Below are 23236 nucleotides of genomic sequence, written 5' to 3' on the forward strand. Positions count from 1 at the left end.
AGAAAATTACTTTTTTTGTCTGCGATTTAGTGTGAGATGAATATGACTGATTTACTGGTTCGGGTAGTAGTCCAAGACAGACATAGAAAATAATTGTATGATACCTTTTGGGATAATTATAACTATATTATGTTTAAAAAATTTGGGTAATAGTATAAAAGAAATTGAATAAATTACAGTTACGTATTGATGTATATTATGCAGCAGTTTATTAAATTATTTTTTTGGAAATGAATATATAAGGAGGTGATGATAGGGAAGCATGTGGCATTGGCTTCATAAATTTTTGTTTCGTTTGGTTTTTGTGAGTAAGCTCTGCGGTGTGGAAAAAGCGCGAAAGGGTGGTGGAGATGGACATCGACGACTTGCCCAAGAACGCTGCTAACTACACTGCGTTAACGCCGTTGTGGTTTCTCGAAAGAGCAGCTACGGTGCACCCCACCAGAAACTCCCTCATCCATGGATCTCGTCGCTACACGTGGCAACAGACCTACCACCGTTGCCGTCGATTCGCCTCCGCTCTTTCCAACTACTCCATCGGACCAGGAAACACTGTACTTTCTCTCTCTCTCTCTCTCTCTCAAACATCGTTTGTTTAATTTCCTCTGTTCTAATAGTTAGTGTTCACGTGAACAACTTTCACTTTATTTCTGTTTAATTATGTACCGTCCAGAACATAACTAAAAAGTATTTTTGAAAAATAATATCACTTTAATATCTTAAATTTTGCTATTAAGAAAAAACAATAGTTTTTTGTATTTTTTTTTTATATCTGGGGACTGAAATGGAATTCATTCCGTAAAAGAGTTTATCTTTGTTGAAATAATAATATATGTTAATATGATGATACCGGAAAAGAGGAGAATGCGAGAGTTAATATTCTAATATGTTGATTTATGATAATTATTTTAAAAGTTATATATTTCATATTTTTAATTAATTGAACGATATGAACATTAGACTGGAGAGAAAAGTCGTACTCTAACCACACAATTGTAATCTTTTTTATTCTAACGTGCACTTTGAATGGTTATCAACTTCCAATTTATTTTTAGGAACTAATCGTGCCTTGTGACTAATTTAATTGATAATTGTCAATGTGAAAGACGGAGTTCATTTATGTTTTTATAATATGGTGAATTACGTAAATTGTTGACCGGTGATGTCTATTTTAATATCATTCTTAGATTGTTTTTTCTAACAGACGAAAGTTTCAATACACCGATTGATGAATATTTTACGATAAACTAGCTAATTCTTTTTTTGTCTGCAAGACAAATGTTCAAGAAGTTGAACAAAATACTTTTAAATTTCTCTATAGAAACATTACACAATCTGGTCAACAAGTTAAAACTTCGAATATCTGTATTTATTACGGTTTGGATTTAGCTCATGAAGTTAATTATAACAAGTAAAAACACGAACTACTCGATGATGATGATATCGATGTAGTTGTGTTGTTGTATGGTGTGTTCATGCTATTCTGGCCCAGTAATGTCGATGTTAATGGATTCCATAATTTTCTGATACTGCTTTCAACAGGTAGCTGTTATTGCACCGAATATTCCAGCTCTTTATGAAGCTCATTTTGGGATTCCAATGGCAGGGGCTGTCTTGAATCCTGTTAACATCAGACTAAATGCATCCACAGTAGCCTTTCTTCTTGGTCATTGCTCAGCTGCAGCTGTAATAGTTGATCAAGAGTCCTTTTCTTTGGCAGAAGAAGCTTTGAAGATATGGTCTGAGAAAGCCAAAACCTTCAGGCCTCCACTTCTAATAGTCATTGGTGATGAAAATTGCGACCCTAAGTCACTGAGATATGCTGTGGGCAAAGGAGCCATTGACTATGAGGATTTTCTTGAGGGTGGTGATCCTGAATATGCATGGAAACCCCCTGAGGATGAGTGGCAGAGTATTTCTTTGGGATACACATCTGGTACCACTGCTAGTCCGAAGGGTGTGGTATTAAATCACCGTGGGGCCTATATCATGTCTCTGAGTGGAGCTCTTATTTGGGGAATGACCGAAGGTGCTGTGTATCTTTGGACACTCCCCATGTTTCATTGTAATGGTTGGTGTTACACTTGGACACTTGCTGCTCTGTGTGGTACTAACATATGCCTTCGCCAGGTACACCTTTGCCAAAAATTCTGCATTTCTCTGAGTGATTCAAAATTAAAACATGTTGGTGTTAACTTGCTATGTCTACTGAACTGAGTATTGTTCTGCACCTGCCTTGTTGATATTTTGTAGCTCTAGCTTCAAGTTTGATGCAATTGTAAATTTTGATTCAAGTAGATGGATACCTCATTAAGCACATGATTGATGATAGAGCTAAATTATAGTGGCATGGTTCAAATATAAAGTTGATGTACTTTGACAAGGATTTCAAAATCATACATCTAGAGTTCTTCAATACACAGTATTAGTCTTTTCACGGTTTCTTGGTTTGGTAACTGTTGGAAGTTAGAAAAAAGGGGGATAATTGATGTGAATTGCTCGGCTTTATAAAGAAAAAGTTTCTTGATTGGTTGAGAATTGGCGTGGATATAGAATATAGATGAGGTTAGTTAGTAGCTTTTAGAATAAAAGTGAGTTGCTGTGTTGCAAAGGCTTTGGAGAAAGGTGATGCTTGATTGATTTCTTACTTGCTTACACTTGAAATGACAATGGCTGTTTGTATATTGTCATCCACTGCCTATGTATAGTTCTAAATACTTAAAATAGTATTTAGAAAATTCTATTACATACTGGAATTTTGCAGTGGATTTTAATACTTCTACTTGATACAAAATTGAACAATCACTTTGACAGAGTCATCAGTATCCTGGAACATGCTCAAATCTTTGATCTTGTAATTCTTCCATTTGCATCAAAGTACTAACTTTCACTTGATTTATTAATGTGCAGATACAGTGCTGTCGTGTTAACAAGTACTGTTGCATACTCTGTTGAGTATTTGTTTACTAGATATCCATCCTGAATTCATTTTTTGTCATATGTTTACTCAGGTAACAGCGAAGGCAGTATACGAAGCCATTGCCAAGTACAAAGTGACTCATTTTTGTGCAGCACCAGTGGTTCTTAACACGATAATCAATGCCCCACCTGAAGAAACCATACTTCCTCTCCCGCATGTTGTGCATGTGAATACAGCTGGGGCTGCTCCTCCTCCTTCTGTTCTTTCTGGAATGTCTGAACGAGGATTTCGTGTGACACACACTTATGGTCTCTCTGAAACCTACGGCCCCTCTGTCTACTGTGCCTGGAAACCAGAATGGGAATCACTTCCTCCTGAACGCCAAGCCCAGCTCAACGCAAGACAAGGGGTTAGGTACATTGGCTTGGAAAACTTGGAAGTGGTGAACACAAAAACCATGCAACCTGTTCCTGCTGATGGCAAAACTGTGGGTGAGATTGTGATGAGGGGCAATTCTGTGATGAAAGGGTACTTAAAGAACCCTAAAGCTAATGAGGAGACCTTTGCAAATGGATGGTTTCATTCTGGGGATCTTGCTGTGAAGCATCCAGATGGGTATATAGAAATTAAAGACAGATCAAAGGACATCATCATCTCTGGTGCTGAAAATATCAGCAGTGTGGAGGTAGAGAACGCTCTTTACTCGCATCCTGCAATACTGGAAGCAGCAGTGGTTGCAAGAGCAGATGAGAAATGGGGTGAGTCTCCTTGTGCTTTTGTCACATTAAAGTCAGGAGTGGATAATAGTAACCAACAACGTATATCTGAGGATATATTAAAGTTCTGCAAGGCCAAGATGCCTGCTTATTGGGTTCCAAAATCCTTTGTGTTTGGACCCTTACCTAAGACAGCTACTGGGAAGATACAGAAGCACTTACTAAGGGCAAAGGCAAAAGAGATGGGACCTGTTAAGATGAGTAAGTTATAAATGATCATGACGAAAAAATATGCTAGTTATTGCAATTTGTGATTAGGATTCTGCTTGCTTGTTAATCCAAGTTATCTATAATAATATATATGTATACCAGAAAGGTTTTATCTATGTTTCAAAAGTGGTTAATGAGACAGTGTCACTCATGTATTTTGAAGTCAATAAATCCATTTTTGCTTCAATTAGTTTTTCTTCATTATGTGATGCAATTTGAGGTCAGGGATAATGTTCAGATAAGTCTTCCACAAACTCCAAGAATGAAGTTCATGGCATTTTATAGTCAGACACTCGTTGAAACTTGGGATACAGAAAACACAGATTACATAACTGCATAAATTAAGGTTGGACACACTGATAATAATCAGATTTAGACAGTGATAAATCTAACAATGATGGATACAATTTCAACATTTGCAGTTAAATAATCTTATAACAAACTTCTACTTTTCCTCTCTCGATTTAGTGCCAAACCAAACCATACAACGTCTTGAAAATTTGAGAGACTGAGACTTTCTTCTGGTGTTTGTTGGTTCTGTCCAAAGATAAATAAGACTAAGTAAAACAAATACGTTAATATTGGTGAGCCTCGAAAACTTCATGGTTTTATTTGAGGTTACGTGTCTCTTGATACATACAATCTCTATCCCTTTAAAGAGTCAGAGTACTTTTCCCGGGGATGGAAAATATTATTTTGGACAAAATTTTATCTGACAAATTTTATTATTTTATGTATGCAATTTTTATAAAGAAATAAAAATTTATTATATTTAGTAGTTTTGTCAACAAAATATTTATCAAAAAATTATTTTTGTTAATTATATAAGACATTGACACCATCTTCAATTCAAAATCCCATAAGATAATAAGTACATGGATCATAAGATAATGAGTACATGAATTTGTATCGTGATAGAGTGCTATACTCTCTAATTTATAAACAATATGAGACTTAAACTCACACTTCAATTCTTAACACTCTTGTCTTATCTCACTTTATCTTCTCTTTGCAAAGTTTTTTGTTAGCATTTATAGTATATGTTCGTACTATTTCAATATAAATAAATTGAATTGAATTTTTATGCGTTATGAAATTTAAAATATAACGTTGTAAGTAAATTAAAAATGCCATTAATATATTTGTTATACTAACTATTATACAAATGCTTAAATTTATTATTAAATATGGGGATTTATCAGGAAGCCAGAGCATAAGTTTTTTGTTATACTATAAGTTCATACATTATTTTATCTACTCATATTTCTGTTGGAACGTTTTTATGTAGCTTGACCAATGTTGATGGTGGAAACAAATCCTAACGAATACGAGAATTGGACACCAACAGACACTCAGGTGATCATTTGGACCTCACCACTTGTACTCGACCTTTCCCGATAAGAACAATACTGTTTTTTTAAATTATTTTTATTATTTTCATATTTTTAAATTATATTTTTATTATAGGTAGATTATATGTCATTACTAAATGTTGTTTGGATAGTTAGGTAGGACATTACCATTTTATTGTTGCTGGATAGTTTTTAATTTGTGATGTACTGTTAATTATGTTTGAATTAATATTAAGTAATAGTAATAAAGATTTTAGTTAAAAAATTTAAAATAAAATTAAACACGTTGAATTTCAAACGTATTATAAATGAATTGTTGCATCACTCCTATTCCATGGTTGAGGGGACTACTAAGAAAGACAAATAATTTATTTCTGCCGACAGAAATGTCTAATTTTGGAGGCATTGCTTTGTTTTTTGGTGGTATTACATTAGGACTTTTTCTTATCATCTATATAATTTATTTTTAACTGTAATTGTTTTAGTTAAGATTAAAAATGATTTGATTTTATTATTGTCCTTGTGGATAGATAACACCCTTCCGTGGTGCTTACTCCTGATGTATATAATAATGCAACAAACCTCAAAATCATCATTTTTTTTAACGTAAACTTTTGTTTATAAGCAAGTTTCGGATATGGAATATCTTGTAATTCTGATGAAAGAACACCCAAATGTTGGAGGATTGAAATCTTAATAATCCAAAATTGAAAATTTTGTCGCTAACGTTAGATCGTTAAAAATGTTTTAGGCCTGCATGACCCTTCTTTAAATTAAGAGACAAATGTTGCTCAAGACACTCTTGGTTGTTTCTTCCTGGCGTGGAGAACAACTGCAATGGAACCCCAACCTTTTGTAGCACTGGTAGTTGGTATCACAGGGCTCACTGGGCTCAGTCTGGTCCAAGCCCTCAAGCAGCCCAACAGTCCCGGAGGCCCATGGAAAGTTTACGGCGCCGCCCGCAGGCCCCCACCCAGTTTGCTCCCTCCTCCCACCGTAGACCACTTCATCACCTTTGACGCTGTCGATTCTTCCGACACATGCGCCAAGCTTTCCCCCATTGCGAGTGAAGTCACGCACCTGTTCTGGATTACTTTTCAGATTCGTGCAGAGGAAGAAGTCAACATTAGAATCAACAAAACCATGCTTCTCAACGTTCTCAGCGCCCTCAAATCTTGCGCCTCTTCAAAGCTCGCCCATGTGACGGTCCAAACCGGCACCAAACACTACATGGGCCCAATTTTCGATCCAGTCCTCTCCACCAAACTCATCTCCCACGACCCACCCTTTCACGAGAGCATGGCGAGGATCCCTTACCCCAACTTCTACTACGCGCTCGAGGATCTCGTTGCATCTTACGCGCCGTCGTTGACGTACTCGGTGCACCGCTCCTCTATTATAATAGGCGCGTCATCCAGGAGTGTCCACAACGGGCTGCTCACGCTAGCAACCTACGCCGTAATTTGTCGCCACGTAGGATTGGCGTTTCGGTACCCGGGAACGAAGTACACGTGGGAGCATTTCTGTGACATGACCGACGCCGGAGTGTTGGCGCAGCAGCACGTGTGGGCTGCGGTTACCCCCGAGGCTAAAAATGAAGCATTCAATTGCACAAACGGCGACGTTTTTACTTGGAAGAGCATGTGGAAGTTACTCTGTGAACTTTTCGACGTGGAATTTGTGCCGTTTGATGAAACGCAAAGGTTTGATTGGGTGGAAGTGATGCTTGATAAGGGTAGCGTTTGGAAGGAGATTGTGGAGAAATACGAGCTTCACAACACCATCTTGGAGGAAATAACATGCTATGAGACCGTCCAAGCAGTGCTACGTTTTAAGTTTCAACACGTGTCTAGCATGAGCAAGAGTAGAGAATATGGATTTTTCGGACACGTGGATACCTTTAAGAGCATCAGATTTTGGGTGGAGAAGCTCAGAGAGATGAAGATCATACCAACGTATCAACAATGAATTTTATATTTTCTGTGCTTTTAATTTCCTAAGATAACTGTTGTTATGGTTATTTTAGCCATGTGGGAATACCAAGTGAATCAGTAACCTGACTCAATAGTCAACTATTAATAATAATAATAATCTTGTTTAATTATTTTATGTGTACAAGTTATTAGTAATAATTATTCCTTATTATTCTCGCCTATCTGGTTTGTAAACCAGACATTGTTTCTTTCCTGTGATAAATAAATACATAACTCAGTCGCAACCATATTAATAATAACAAAAAACATATTTAGGGCATATAGTCTCTCCAAAGTACCATGGGTCATTCTGAAAAGTAGATTTTGTTTCTTGTTATGATGAACGCATAATTCATCTTACAACCAAATTATGCACATTATATTTAAAAGTAACCTATAACAATTTTTCTTTTTCATTTTTAATAATTGTTAGTGTATCACACCTAGCCGATCTCGACTAGCATATCAATATATATCATCCTTAACTGACACATTGTATCGGCAAAGACTGGGAGACTAGTGTACCGGACCTGGTCAACTTGACCATATAAACGACAACCCTCACATATATGCCGGAAACAACCCAAGTACACGACTTGGGCTGGCATGGACTCAAACTCATAACTGAATAAAGGCTAAAGTAACAACAAAGTAGCCAACCTAGGACAATGTGCGGCCAAGGACGACATCCGACAAGTCAGGAAGTAAACGGATCAGGCTGCTCTTGAAGACTTAGTAAAATGGAAGCCCCCACGTTCAATAGGCCTTAAGGGCCTGGAATAGGGCCCAGGCCCACTCACAGCCCAAGCTAGAGCCCAAGTCAAGGCCCGGCCCACGAGATAACCAAACATCATTAATGCTCTATAAATACGCGTGGACCCCAGTAATTAAAGGTATGCATTCATTAATCATCGATTTGACTGACCTTTTGAGAGTTTTGACTCACTTGAGCTTCGGAGACTCTTCTGCAAGTAACCCCTCCTGGGTTCAAGCTGACATGTATCAACTTGGGAGAGACCAACTGAGGAGATAGCGGACTACATGGTAAGGTGACACTTGTGCCTAACTCATCTTATTTGTTCTTCTGCTGGAACAGTTAGAAATGGAGTTTATGCCTAACTCAAACCCACAAAATCAACTTGTAATGTGAGGTTTGCACCTCACTTATATACTATGAAATAGTCTTATGTCTAGTCTATGTCTGACTTTCAAAGATAATGCAAATTTATCTTTAGTTAAATAATGGAACATTCAAAGCATATATATAAATTAATTTTATTAGGAACATTAAGCCTTAAATATTTTAAGCATCATTTCTAAAATAACTAAAATTCATATTTTAGTTGCATTAAAATAATTTAAAAACAAACAAATCAATTTAGTTGAAGTAGTTTCAAAGTTAAAAATAATATATATATATATATATATATATATATATATATATATATATATATACTAAATTCATTTCTTAGCTAGTAAGGTAGAGTTGAAGCATAAAACACATGTCATTAAGCCTTAAAAGTTTTAGAATTGCAAAGCGAAGTATTCACATTCGGAAAAAATTCAATAAAGGGTGAATTAATTAGTTTGTTAATAACAAGTGTGCCTTTTAAAAAATATTTCCTTTTAGTATCGAAATTTAATTAAAGTCATTTTCTCTATTTTCATAATCACCATAAAATAAAGAGGATATAAAAGTATTTTGTACTTTTCGGATCAATTATAATTCATGTACTCGGACTACTTTAACTTTTGTATCTTATAAAGAGAACTTTTACCTTTATTTATAAAAGTCACTTTCAAGATTATGTTAAAAATATGAAAATTCAAGTCACAATTGGCGTTGATAATCAATATTATTATTGTGTTATACGAGCACCGAGTTCGAGTCCCGAGCTTATGGATAACTTTCCTCCATTTTCATGTATCTTGGATCGACCTCCACTTTGGTATGAGCTCAACAGATTTGTATAATTATTACTTTTACACCAACTCAAACATTTATTTTATTGAACTTTACACATTTTAAAAGTATACAATTATTTGAAATATAAATTCAAATAAAAAAACAATATTAAAGTATGATGTAATAAAATATCAATATAATTTATGAATTTTTTTCTATTAACAATTTTAAATAAAATTCAATGTAAAACATAAATTTAAATAAACTTAATATTGTTAAAAATACTTTCTAGAAATGTCAATTTTGATAGAAATATTTGTGTATATTTATATAAAAATTAAATTTGGTTTCAATTTGAAGAAGGATAAAATTGCTTAATTTTTACAAAAAATTGGACTAAATTGAAACAAAAATAAAAATACAGAGACCAAATTGAGAATGAAGAAATTACACTTGGCATAATAGTGACACGTGACACTATCACGGTCACATCACATTGTTACTGCCACGTGGTACGACGTCAATTTGACACGTCAAAAATTTTATTATTTTTAAAAAAAATTCAAAAAAAAAATCCAACAATTGATACGTGACGCTCCTCTGACGTTGTTATTGCACCACTAACGAAAATGACTTAATTACATCAAATTTTAAATATTTTACTAGGAAAATAGAGATAAAAAAATTATATAACCTAATTATTTATCCTCTCTAATTTGAATATATGACTATTTATGTGATATTGTCAAGGTTGATACACTTTTTGATGAGTTAATTGTCACTCTCTAATAAAATCTATTTAATTTGAATCTTGAGTATAACAAATTTCTTTGTAGTAGCGTAAGACATTTGAAGAATCATATATTCTTATGTAAGTGTAATTTATTAATGTTATTTAGGGGAAGAATGATACACGACTATATGTATATAGGTTGAATGATATACCATGTTATAATAATAATTATTTAAATTTTAGCTGACCTTGTGTGAGTAATGTAAAGTATTATATTGATACTTTGTAAGAAGCAAAGAATAGGTAAGGCAAAAAGAGACCAACCATTAGATTTACGTTAGTTTGAGTTAGTATTACAGTTTTGTTTTATGTTCTTTGAAGGAGTCTTCTGAGGCATCACTTATAATATTTATCTGTTACTATAATATTATGTTTCTTGTTCAACCACTGTAACAAACGTGGATATATACTTTTTATTATGAGCAGGGTTTTGAACTCTTCTACCTTGTTACCTCAATCAACAATTCTAAAAAACCATAATGGTGGTTGAAACATTCAATTTTTTTGTTTGACTAATGTTTATGATGAGAACAAAAGTACAAGTGGGGATATTGGACAATATGGTGTAGAAAGGAACCTAGGTTGAAACATCAAAGGTAGTTTCTGTCCCATTTTCTTATCATTTCTTACTTGTAATCTTTGTTTCTATTCTTTTGTGATGATGGTGAGATACTACTCGATGTGGAGAATAATGAAAAAAAGTCATAACAATTTTTTGTATTATTATTGTTTATGGGTTAAAGTAACCCAATTACCTCTATTAATATATTTGTTTTTGCTGATAAAAAAAAAACATGCTTCTCGATTTTTTTAATTATCTTTATTCATATGTCGTAAAAAAACACTATTTTTTTATATCTTTAAAATATATTTATACATTTTATAACTAGTTTTTTACAATTTCAACATATATTTGTATTTTTTTTATCTTTTATAATTTGTACATTTAAATGTTCTATCAACTTTTTACTAGTTTTTTCTTTATAAATTATGTTTAACAAAATTTTCATACTCTTTATTTTCATCATATTTATACTGTTTTTTTTTTTCAAATTATTTTTATTTCTTTTTAGTATGTTCCCACTTATGAAGTAATGGTATGATTTAATGTTGCGATTTTAACTTATGTACGATACAAATGTTGTTTTAAGTAAAAATAATGGTATGATTTGAACAAAGACTTTAGTTAGAAGATTAAATTAAAAATCAAACATGTTGAATTTCAAATATATTATGAATAAATTGTTGTATGACCCCTTGGTTTAAAAGTATCACATGGTTGAGGGTCTAAAAACGATAAATAATTTATCTGAGCAGCCAAAAGTGTCTAATTTTGGATGCATTTATTTGTTTTCTGGTGGTATTACCTACTTGTTTTTATCAATCTGTATTATTTAATCTTAGTTTTTGTTCTTGTTTTAATTAAGATTAAAAAAATTATTTAATTTTGTTATGGTACTTATGCATATAGATAACACCCTTCCAGGGTGCTTATTCATTATATAATGAGACAAACCTCAAAATCATCATCTTTTTTGGATTAAGTTTTGAATTTTTCTACCTAAAGTCGTTTTTCTAAAGAGATGAAACATATTTCTTTTGCAATGCTGATGAAAGTTGACTATAAAGTTGGGTAGACTGGATAAGATGGTTTGAAAATTAACTTAAACAACAATAAGAAAAAATATTTTTCAAATATTATATTTTTTTAGACACTTAATTGACTTTACATATATGGGCAGATATTTTTGAATTTTAAATGCATTTATTATTATTATTATTTTAAAAAATGAATAAATCTTTCGATTTAAATTTCTAAATTATGTATGCACGATACTATTAAAAATGATATTATTATAGCAAGTCATTTTGATTCTAGAGACGTTATTAGAGTGCGAAATGATATTTTAGACTAAAGAAACAAAACTGAAATTTAAAATATGAATAGTAAAAAAAGTTACACTTTTCTAAAACAAAAAATCCATATCGTTTTAATTAAACAAGATGTTAATAATGATACTTTATATTTATTTTTTGAAAGTATTTGAAGTCATTGATATGTAGAAAAGATAATATTGATTAGAATAAGTTTATTCATCTATTTGGTTTGACAAACAATAACTAAGGAATACTTAACTTTTGTCTCTAATGAAAAATCCATCATTAATATGAAATAAATATAAAACTAGTTTATGATATTATTTTTTTAAATGGCTTTTTTCTTAAGTTTGAATTCTTATATATATATATATATATATATATATATATATATATATATATATATATATATAGTGGCGGATCTTTACGAGAATTGTTGGGGGAGCCAAAATAATACATCAAAAATTTATATATTTAATTATTGTCACTAATAAAATAAAATTAAATACATAATTTAGTATAACAATAACTAAAAAAAATCACACATATCTAAAAAATTGTCAAAAGAAAATTCAATAATCAAACCACACTTAAATTCCAGTTATCAAAAACACAAAGTACAATTTTTTTTCTATTTTCATAAAATAAAAAATTAATATACAAGAAGCTGATTAAACTCATATTTTACTATCAAGTGAGACAAGAGAGAATTAACTTCTTCTTTATTTCTTCAAGAATGGAAGAAAACCTCTAAAAGATGAGAGCAAAAATAATAGATCTTTTTCTCTTCAGAAACATAAGAAGATAGGTGAGAACAATCTGTGAGAAACTCAAGACATATAATGGAACCACAATTAAGATTCGGTTATAAAAAAAAAACACAGTACAATATTTTTTTCTTCTATATTCATGAAATAAACAATTAATATAAAAGAGGATCATTAAATAAATTATTAAACTAATATTTCACTATCAATTGAGACCAAAAAATTATCTTCTTCTTTACTTCCATGAGAATGGAAGGAAGATGACAGAAGATAAATAAGAGCAAAAGTAATATATCTTTTTTTCTTCACAAACAAGAAAAAACAGGTGAGAATAAAATATGAGAACAATTTGTGAGAAACTCAAACTATAATAAATAAAAAATTAAAAAAATATCTTGATAAATCTTTTTATTCTTTACTTTTTTATTATGTTTAATTTTATATTTTATTATTAATTAATATTAATTATTATGTTTATAAAAGAAATAAAATATTTAATTTAATTATAATATATTTTTTAATATCTATAATATAAAAAAATTAAAATATATATAATATATAAAAATATAAAAAAAAAAATTCAAAACTTTGGGGGGGCCATTGCCCCTCCCTGCACCAACGGTGCTCCGCCACTATATATATATAACATTACCTATTCAAATATTTGATTATTGAATTGATAATAATAACAAACAAGAAATACAAAACACTATTAAAAAAATATACTTTCATTTACTAATGTTATATACATAGAGAATTTTTACTGATGGTTCCGGTTACACACAATTTTCTGTATACAGAATCTAAGAAACAAAATAATGGGAAATTGTTAAGAGGAATAAGCCTAAATATTTAATGATTTTAGTTTACAGTTCTCTATATTCTTTTAGTAAGTAAAATAGAAACACAAAAAGAGTAAGTAAAAAAATATTATAATAATATATGTATTGCTTCATAATCTTAACTTCTATAACCAAATATGTCTTATCCGTTTCAAATGATTGTTTATCTACAAACCTTAGGTCAAATAAAACCAAAATAACATTTAAACGTCTTTCAAAATATTATGTATTATGTTCCACTAAATAAAAACTAACATTTAATTCATCGTAAGTTATTTTAGTATATAAACTTCATCTTCAATCGTTACGGTAAATTTATTATATAAACTGGAGTGAACATGCGTGACACGCGGTTGTACATTGCGTGTATATATATATATATATATATATATATATATATATATATATATAATAATGTTGTAATATTATTAAATTAATATAAAAAATAATTTTTATTTACTAAAAATAAAGTAAAATAAATTAAAAAGATTAAGTGTGATAGGAAAAGAAAGGAGGATAGAAGATACATCGTTTTATAGAAAACATATAAAAGTAACAACTATTTTTTTTAAATTTAACAAGTAATTATATTGTAAAAGATAAATTTAAAATTATTAAATTTAAATAAAAAAAGATAATTTCTTTATATATAATTATAAATAATTATAGAAGTTTATTGCTTGACTGATTCTTCATCAAGTTAAAAGAAAAAATTGAAGTATTATGTTTTTCAACTTAAGGTTAGGTTAAGTACTACTATTAACTTTGACATTTGACATTCCAAAGTTCATAAATTAATTGTTTTCACTTAAAATTTTTTGAAAAAAAATATAAAAAAATAATATGGATCACATTAAACTCATGATAAAAATTACACTTCACGAAATATGAACAAACCATATTTATTATTAAAAAAATATAAATAAATACATGAAAGTAAAGCATGAAATCATTTATATTGTTATCTATGATATGAATCAAAGTTAAATTAGCTAACTTATAAATATACAAATACCAACGTGATGTCATCTCCTTCTAATTAATTATTAATCTAAAAAACTATGACAGACTAAAGGACAATCACTCTCCAACCAAAGCTTTTCAAAACTCTCTATCAAAGACATGTTTCAAAACATAAATGACTCACATAAACTCAGCTTAAATAGAACTCTGAGTCCCTAAAAAAATAAAAATACTATTCATATATTTATCCTAACTTCCTTTAAAAATATCAGCACAAAAAATCAAGTCAGGTCAATCCCTAAATATTTATTTATTTATTTGTTTGGATCTTCAAACTATAAATTTGTTTTAAGATCTGTCTCAATCAAATATCAACATAAGATTTAAAACTCCACGATTTGAACGACTAATTAAACACTTTGATAATAGTATTCACAAATTGCACATAACTAAAGCGATTAATTAAAAACTTAGACTATATTTGCAAATGTGAAAAACTCTCAACATGTACATGAATTGGTCCAGGACAACCTTTCTCAAATCTAACCATTCTATACACTTTGTATTACATATCCCTGCCATTTCGCATTGAACCTATTCTAAATAGTTAAATTTATCCACTGTGACAACTTTAATTCAAAAATCATATTTATAAGCACAATTATACTATTTACTTAACCATGCATGCCATCTGGCAAAGTTTTATTATTATTTTTTCTATAGGCACGCCATATGGCAAAATAACCATGACAATAATATATATATATATATATATATATATATATATATATATATATATTGAGATATTAAAATCCCTGGAAATATGAAATTTAGTTTTTATACTATGGTTGCTAAGAATCCAGATATATTTTAAATTACAAATTAAGTAAAATTAAAAAAAGTTGAATGATAAAAAAAAAACACCTGCAAATCTTATGATTTTTTATTATATCTTAACGTCGTTCTTGTTGATCATCATTGATGTTCATGGGTAGAAATTTATAATATTAAAGATTGTTAGGTTTATAAAGGAGGGGTTTCACTGGGGAGAACAACACCAATGAGATCTGAGCCTAACCACATAAGACACTGATACCACTCTCAACCCAAAACCTTAAGGCAATGGGTTTATGGGCCTTGATCCTTATATGGTGCTCTACTTTCTCAATTCTGGTCAATGTGGGACTTAGACTCACACTTGGATTCCTAACATTCTCCCCCTCAAGGGTGAGTCCCTTCAACCACATTGGTACACTCCCCCTCCAGCGGAAGCATTCCCAACCACGAGTACCCCTTCTCGTACCGCCGTTCATCTTAACGGGACACGCTTACCTGGAACTCTTTGCCAGGAAGACTTTCGATACAGGGACCTTACTGCACTCGTCTGAACCGATTTTAACCATCGGCTCTGATACCACTTAAAATCTCCCCCTCACAACTATGTGGAGATAACCGCCAAACCGGCGATCTCACAACAAACTTCAAACTTTCCTCTTGGCAATGCTTTAGTCATCATATCAGCACCATTATCATCTGTATGAACTTTTTCCAACTCCAACAACTTAGCATCCAAAGCATCACGTATCCAATGATACCTCACATCAATATGTTTGGATCTAGAATGAAAAGTTGGATTCTTACCAAGATGGATAGCACTTTGGCTATCAACAAACAATGAATAGTTATCTTGCCTAAAACCAAGCTCCTGCAAGAATTTCTTCAACCATAACACCTCCTTGCATGCTTCAGTAATAGCAATGAACTCTGCCTCTGTAGTAGACAACGCTACACACCTTTGTAGTCTTGATTGCCAAGCCACAGCTCCTCCTGCAAACTTTATCAAATAGCCCGAAGTGGACTTTCTGGAATCAATATCCCCAGCCATATCTGAGTCTGAGTAACCCATCAAAGTAGGTTTATCACCTCCAAAACAAAGCTTCATATCAACTGTACCATGAAGATACCTTAAAATCCATTTCACAGCATTCCAATGCTCTCTACCTGGGTTTGACAAAAATCGACTAACTGTACCAACAGCATGTGCAATATCTGGTCTTGTACACACCATCGCATACATCAAACTGCCCACCGCAGATGCATAAGGAACTCTACTCATATTGGTCTTCTCAACTTCATTTGAAGGACTCTGTTTAACACTCAGTTTAAAATGAGTAGCAAGAGGAGTACTCACAGCTTTAGCATTTTCCATCTGGAATCTCTGCAATACCTTCCTAATGTATTGCTCTTGTGATAGATAAATCTTCTTTTCTCTCCTATCACGTGAGATATGTATGCCAAGAATCTTTTTAGCAGCTCCCAAGTCTTTCATGGCAAAAGACTCGCCAAGTGTCTTCTTTAACCTGTCAATTCTGGAAATATCTTTCCCAACAATAAGCATGTCATCAACATATAATAACAGGATAATAAAGTCATCATTAGAAAACCTTTTAACAAAGACACAATGATCAGAAGTAGTCTTCATGTAACCCTGCTCACACATAAAAGACTCAAACTTCTTATACCACTGCCTTGGAGCCTGCTTCAAACCGTATAGACTCTTCCTTAATCTACACACATAATCTTCCTTGCCTTTAACAAGAAAACCATCAGGTTGCTTCATGTATATCTCTTCCTCCAAATTACCATGAAGGAAAGCTGTCTTCACATCCATCTGCTCAACCTCCAAATCAAGAGTAGCAGCTAAACTTAGCACAGTTCTGATGGATGACATTTTCACCACAGGTGAGAAAATCTCATTGAAATCAACACCCTTTTTCTGTCTGAAACCTTTTACCACTAATCTGGCCTTGTACCTTGGAAGCGTAGAATTTGAATCTTGTTTCACCCTGAAAATCCACCTAGTTTCCAATGCCCTTTTGCCCTTAGGCAATTTCACCAAGTCGTAAGTGTGATTATCATGCAAAGATTTCATCTCATCTTGCATTGCATTCAGCCACTGTTTCTTCTCTTCACTATCCAAAGCCTCTTCAAAACACTCAGGTTCTCCACCGTCAGTCAAGGTTATGTACTCATCACAAGAATACCTTGTAGAAGGTTGTTTCTATCTATTAGACCTCCTGAGTTGGACTTGAGGTGATTCAGGTATATCACCAAGATCGTCATCATCATCATGTTCCTCTTGAGCATCATCAATTGGAACCTCTACTCCACTTCCAAACTGTTGATCATCAACATCACCATGTTGCTCATTGTCTTGAGCTTCCGTTTCAACATTATCCAAATTGTGAGCGGGCAACCTCATCGGATTACCATCAGTGAGATTACTGTCTTTCTCGGGTGTGGTCTTCTCCACCTTATCAATGTCTTCAATGGTCTGGTCTTCCATGAATTGTACATCACGGCTTCTAACAAGCTTCTTCTCAACAGGATCATAAAACCTGTAGCCAAATTCATCCTCACCATAGCCAATAAAGATACATTGCCTTTCTTTTTATCTAACTTGGATCTTTCATCCTTAGGAACATGAACAAATGCCCTGCAACCAAAGACACGCAAATGATCATATCTAACATTCTTACCAAACCAAATTTTGTCTGGCACCTCAGTATTCAAAGCAACTGCGAGACTGAGATTAATAACATGCACAGCTGCAAGCAATGCCTCTCCCCAAAAGTGCTTAGGCAACTTTGCTTCTGAAAGCATACATGTAACCCTTTCAACCAAGGTCCTGTTCATCCTTTCCGCTAGACCATTCAACTGAGGAGTTTTAGGAGGAGTCTTCTCGTGTCTAATACCATGCTGCCTGCAATAAACATCAAAAGGTCCACGGTACTCACCACCATTATCACTACGGATGCATTTCAGCTTCTTGCCTGATTGCCTCTCAACCATAGTATGAAATTCCTTGAACTTTTCAAGTACTTGACCTTTCCGCTGAAGAGCATAGACCCATAGCTTCCTGGAACAATCATCAATAAAAGTAACAAAGTAAAGTGCACCACTAAATGACTTTACCTTTAATGGGCCACAAACGTCAGAATGCACCAATTCAAGCAATTCTGACTTCCTTGAGGGTGGATGCTTCTTAAAAGATACTCTGGTTTGTTTACCAGCCATGCAATGAGAACATTTCTCCAATTCTGCATTTCTCAATCCCACAAGCACATCCTTTTTAGCTAAGCAGTTAAGCCCTTTCTCACTTATATGACCAAGCCTCCGGTGCCACAAAGATGCCTCCATATACATAGCATTCACACTGTCTTTAGCAACCAAAGCTTTAGTCCAGTATAATTTAGATTGTTTCTCCCCTCTGGCCATAACCAAGTTACCTTTAGTGAGCTTCCATTTACTAGAACCAAAGTGACTGTCATAACCACAATCATCAAGCAACTGCACAGAGATTAAATTAAAACGGACATCCGAAGCATGTTTGACTCCTTTAAGCAACAACTGCACTCCCATGTTGGTTTGCAGGCAAACATCACCAACACCAATCACTTTAGACTCACCATCATTACCCATCTTCAACACTCCAAAATCACCAGAAGTGTAAGATGTGAAGAACTCCTTCCTAGGTGTAACATGCAGTGTAGCACCACTATCAATAATCCACATGCTCTCATCAAATACAAGATTAACGGACTCAAAGTCACGAAGAAGAACAAGATCACCATCTGTAGCAGTAGTGACACGATCATCATCATCATGATCATTCTCTCTTTGTTTTCCCTTCTTGTCTTTGTTCTCCTTTTTCCACTTAAAACAGTATTTCTGAATGTGCCCAGTTTTATGACAAAAATGGCACTCTAAATTCTTGTATCTTGACTTGGACTTGCTCCTACTCTTCTCTCTACCACCTTTATGTTCCTTTTTCTGACTTCTCCCCCTAGCTTCTGTAACAAGCATCTCAGACTGAGATGAAGAACCATGTGCCTTCCTTCTCATCTCTTCATTAAGAGCACCGCTCTTTGCCATCTGAAAAGAAACAACACAATTCGAGGCAGAGTTTGTAATTGAAACCCGAAATACCTCCCAAGACTCTGGTAGAGTATTAAGCAACCATAATCCCATAACTTCGTCATCAAACTTTATGCCCATTCCTGACAATTGATCTAGGAGCCCTTGAAACTCATTTAAGTGATCAGAAATAGAAGAATTCTCCCTGTACCTCAAATTCATCAAGCAATTTAACAAATACAATTTATTATTACCCGACTTAGAAGCATACAAAGACTCAATCTTCTCCCACAAAGCTCTGGCATGTGTCTCATTAGCAATATGATTATAAACATTATCTTCAACATATTGCCGAATAAAACCACATACCTGTTGGTGCTCAAAGTCCCATTCTTCTTCAGACATAGAATCTGGCTTCTGTGTAGCAAAGACCGGAAGATGCAATTTCTTGACAAATAATAAATATTTCATCTTGCCCTTCCACAAATGATAATTTGTACCATTCAAAGCAACCATCTTTGCATTTGCCTCCATCATTCAAGCAAGTAAATATAGCCCAACCAAGAGTTCTGATACCACTCTGATGGGGAAAACAACAATAAACAATATGCCAGAGAATGCAGCGGATATAATTTCCCCTAACTTGCAAGAATCTATGAGGAGCAATAATCAAAGAGCAGCAATAATAAATCAACAAAAGCACAAATAAAGGCACCAAGATTTTTAACGTGGAAAATCCCTCAAATCAAGGGTAAAAACCACGAGTCGTCCAGACCAAATAAATAGCTTCACTATGATCAACAAGAGTACAAAAGAGTCTTAATCAATAGCACAAATTAGTGTCAACACCCAACCAAATAACAAAGCAACAAAGCTTTCAAATAGAGAAGAACAAGAGAGTAAAACCTCTACAAATCACTGCTGCAGTGCGAAATTAATATCTCCCAACTCAGACCTCGTATCAAAGATCCGACCGGTCAGAATGAAGAGCAATGAGTTCCGAATCTGCTGTAAAAATTTCAGCCCGATCCAACGGTGAACGAATCCGCAGCGCCGAATTTACTGCGACAGCTCTATGAAAAACGTGAACAGAATTTTCCCTCTACCTCTCCCTCTATGTGTGTTAGGGCTTTCAGTGTATTCTGACTCTATTGTTCTGCCTCTCTCTTTATTTTATAGCCTCCTCTCCACTAGGTTTAAGTGAGACATGGGCTTTTCAAATTTTGGGCCTTTTCTCCACATAGGAAGGGAGCCCAATACCCAACAAAAATACTTTAAATACTTATTTTTTCTTCTATCTTTTGAAGAATCTTTTAGAAAACAAAATTTCAGACTCCAGAATGAAGGATACTAATTTGACCCTAGCTGTCGGGAGAATTCGAATGAGAACAAGTACAAAAGTTAATTTTTATTAAAATCATTTTCCTCCTTTAGTGGTTGTCAAAGAACTTTTTGGATTTGTATTAGGTTTTTTCAGTAGGAAGGGATACGGTGAAACTGGACAAATAAAACGCACCCATGTCACAGCGATTAAAAATCACATTAAGAAAGAAACCAACCAAACAAACTCAACCCAGAAAACATTAGTTCATTGTTGATATGAGGGAATGAGCTTCATCTCTCGGAGCTTCTCCACCCAAAATCTGATACTCTTGAAGGTATCAACATGCCCAAAGAATCCATATTCTCTACTCTTGTTCATGCTAGACACATGTTGAAACTTAAAACGTAGCACTGCTTGGAGGGCCTCATAGCATGTTATTTCCTCCAATATGGTGTTGTGAAGTTCGTATTTCTCCACTATCTCCTTCCAAACGCTACCCTTATCACGCATCAGCTCCACCACATCAAACGTTTGCGTTTCATCAAACGGCACAAACTCCACATCGAAAACTTCACAGAGCAACTTCCAGATGCTCTTCCAAGTAAAAACGTCGCCGTTTGTGCAATTGAATGCCTCATTTCTAGCTTCAGGGGTAACCGCAGCCCACACGTGCTGCTGCGCCAACACTCCGGCGTCGGTCATGTCACAGAAATGCTCCCACGTGTACTTCGTTCCCGGGTAGAGAAACGCCAATCCTACGTGGCGACAAATTACGGCGTAGGTTGCTAGCGTGAGTAGCGAGTTGTATATACTCCTGGAAGACGCGCCTACTATGATAGAGGAGCGGTGCACTGAGTAGGTGAACGATGGCGCGTAAGATGCAGCGAGATCCTCGAGCGCGTAGTAAAAGTTGGGGTAAGGGAGCCTCGCCATGCTCTCGTGAAAGGGTGGGTCGTGGGAGATGAGTTTGGTGGAGAGGACTGGATCGAAAATTGGGCCCATGTAGTGTTTGGTGCCGGTTTGGACCGTCACATGAGCCAGCTTTGAAGAGGCGCAAGATTTGAGGGCGGTGAGAACGTTGAGGAGCATGGTTTCGTTGATTCTCACGTTGTCTTCTTCATCTGCACGAATCTGCAAGCTGGTCCAGAATAGGTGCGTGACTTCACTCGCAAAGGGGGAAAGCTTGGCGTGCGTGTCGGAAGAGTCGACAGCGTCAAAGGTGATGAAGTGGTCGACGGTGGAAGGAGGGAACCAACTGGGCGGGGGCCTGCGGGCAGCGCCGTAAACTTTCCATGGGCCTCCGGGACAATTGGGCTGCTTGAGGGCTTGGGCTAGACTCAGCCCGGCCATCCCTGTGACACCAGCTACTAATGCCACAAAAGCTTGGGGTTCCATTGCAGCTGTTCTCCACACCAGGAAGAAATAACTGAGGGTGTGGTTGTGTGTTGGAACTGTTGCCTGTTCAATTTAAAGAACTGGATTGGGTAGCAATACGGTGATGTTTGATACCATGTATGTAAATTAGTATTTTTTTTTTTCTTAGGCACATGGTCTTTCAGCATTGTTCATTGATTAAAAAAAAAAGCGTGGCTCTTTTATCTAAGTCTTATAAATTATGATTAAATTATAAAAGAGTTGCAGAACAATTGCATAGCTTCCTGCAATAGATGTTCGCGCAATGTGTTGACTGAAGTTGGGCAGATGTTTGATGAAGGACAATGATGTCGTGGTGGTATACCCTCTTTCTCTAAGGTTTTTAATTATAAAATCTTGAGAAGTTAAACCAAATTGTTTACTAAAAATTAATAACAGCAGTCCTGCGAGAATTGTACAGAAAATAAGATTGTAAACATGTTATAACTCTGATAAAAGTGACTAATTACAAAGTTTTTGAAAATTAAAATTATTTTTATTTAAAAAAATAAGTGTTATAAAAAACTTTCTTCAATATATAATGAGTGAAGGATTGATGTCCAAAGTTAAAAGAGTTTGTTGGATAAACACTATCTTATCTTTCTACCCATACTCCTACCCCACACCTCAACCACTTTCCCACTGCCCTTACCCCAATCTACTCAATTACATCTAGAACATGTGAAATAAAAGTTTTAAAATTTATTATAAAATAAAATTAATGGAGGGAAGGAGAAAGTTGCCAAATGGAAGGGTGTTCTCATTCTCTTCCTCGCACACAATAAGACCGCAGCTACTCACACAACCTATTCCTTCTCTTTTATTAAAAAAATAAGTTTTTGACAACTAAATTTTGATAACTTTCTTTTATAATATTAGATGATATTTTTCTTTTATAACATTAGATGATATTTTTTAGGTTGTTACTTTTTTTTTCATTTATTTATATTCTAAAATCAGTTAAAAAATGTCATTTTTAAAATATAAGAAAAAATTATCAAAATTTAGTAATCAAAATATTATTCTCCCTTTTATCATTTTAAAATGTTCTTCTTCTCCGATGACACCATCCTTCTCAAAATCCTTCACTTGGATGAACAGTGGCATCGAAAGTTGGATGGGTTTGTGGGTCTGAGGAGTGGGTGATTGTTGAGCATAAAATGGATGATGGGTGACTGGTGGAACTTTTGTGTTGCGAAAAA

General features: G+C 33.9%; 3 protein-coding genes across 3 annotated transcripts; 2 read left to right on the top strand and 1 right to left on the bottom strand.

Moving 5' to 3' along the window:
* Window positions 1-251: 251 nt before the first annotated feature.
* LOC114178007 (acetate/butyrate--CoA ligase AAE7, peroxisomal-like) lies at window positions 252-4096 on the top strand. Its single transcript, XM_028063669.1, has 3 exons — window positions 252-554; window positions 1543-2130; window positions 3012-4096. Exons 1-3 carry the CDS (start codon window positions 351-353, stop codon window positions 3906-3908), a joined length of 1689 nt encoding a protein of 562 aa, XP_027919470.1. The 5' UTR covers window positions 252-350; the 3' UTR covers window positions 3909-4096.
* A 1783-nt stretch (window positions 4097-5879) lies between these two features.
* On the top strand, window positions 5880-7362 carry LOC114178853 (iridoid synthase CYC2-like). The gene has a single exon (XM_028064975.1). The coding sequence runs from the start codon at window positions 6096-6098 to the stop codon at window positions 7224-7226; it is 1131 nt and encodes a 376-aa protein (XP_027920776.1). The 5' UTR covers window positions 5880-6095; the 3' UTR covers window positions 7227-7362.
* A 13372-nt stretch (window positions 7363-20734) lies between these two features.
* Window positions 20735-22231, bottom strand: LOC114175834 (iridoid synthase CYC2-like). The gene has a single exon (XM_028060651.1). The coding sequence runs from the start codon at window positions 22014-22016 to the stop codon at window positions 20886-20888; it is 1131 nt and encodes a 376-aa protein (XP_027916452.1). The 5' UTR covers window positions 22017-22231; the 3' UTR covers window positions 20735-20885.
* Window positions 22232-23236: the final 1005 nt, after the last annotated feature.

The sequence above is a fragment of the Vigna unguiculata genome, chromosome 3, assembly GCF_004118075.2.
Source record: "Vigna unguiculata cultivar IT97K-499-35 chromosome 3, ASM411807v1, whole genome shotgun sequence".
NCBI lineage: Eukaryota > Viridiplantae > Streptophyta > Magnoliopsida > Fabales > Fabaceae > Vigna > Vigna unguiculata.

Excerpts from the sequence above, each read along its gene's own strand:
- LOC114178007 (XM_028063669.1), top strand. The coding sequence starts at position 351 with ATGGACATCGACGACTTGCCCAAGAACGCTGCTAACTACACTGCGTTA. Across the intron at positions 555-1,542 it reads CCATCGGACCAGGAAACACT|GTAGCTGTTATTGCACCGAA; the intron begins GTACTTTCTCTC and ends TGCTTTCAACAG. Across the intron at positions 2,131-3,011 it reads CTAACATATGCCTTCGCCAG|GTAACAGCGAAGGCAGTATA; the intron begins GTACACCTTTGC and ends ATGTTTACTCAG.
- LOC114178853 (XM_028064975.1), top strand. The coding sequence starts at position 6,096 with ATGGAACCCCAACCTTTTGTAGCACTGGTAGTTGGTATCACAGGGCTC.
- LOC114175834 (XM_028060651.1), bottom strand. The coding sequence starts at position 22,016 with ATGGAACCCCAAGCTTTTGTGGCATTAGTAGCTGGTGTCACAGGGATG.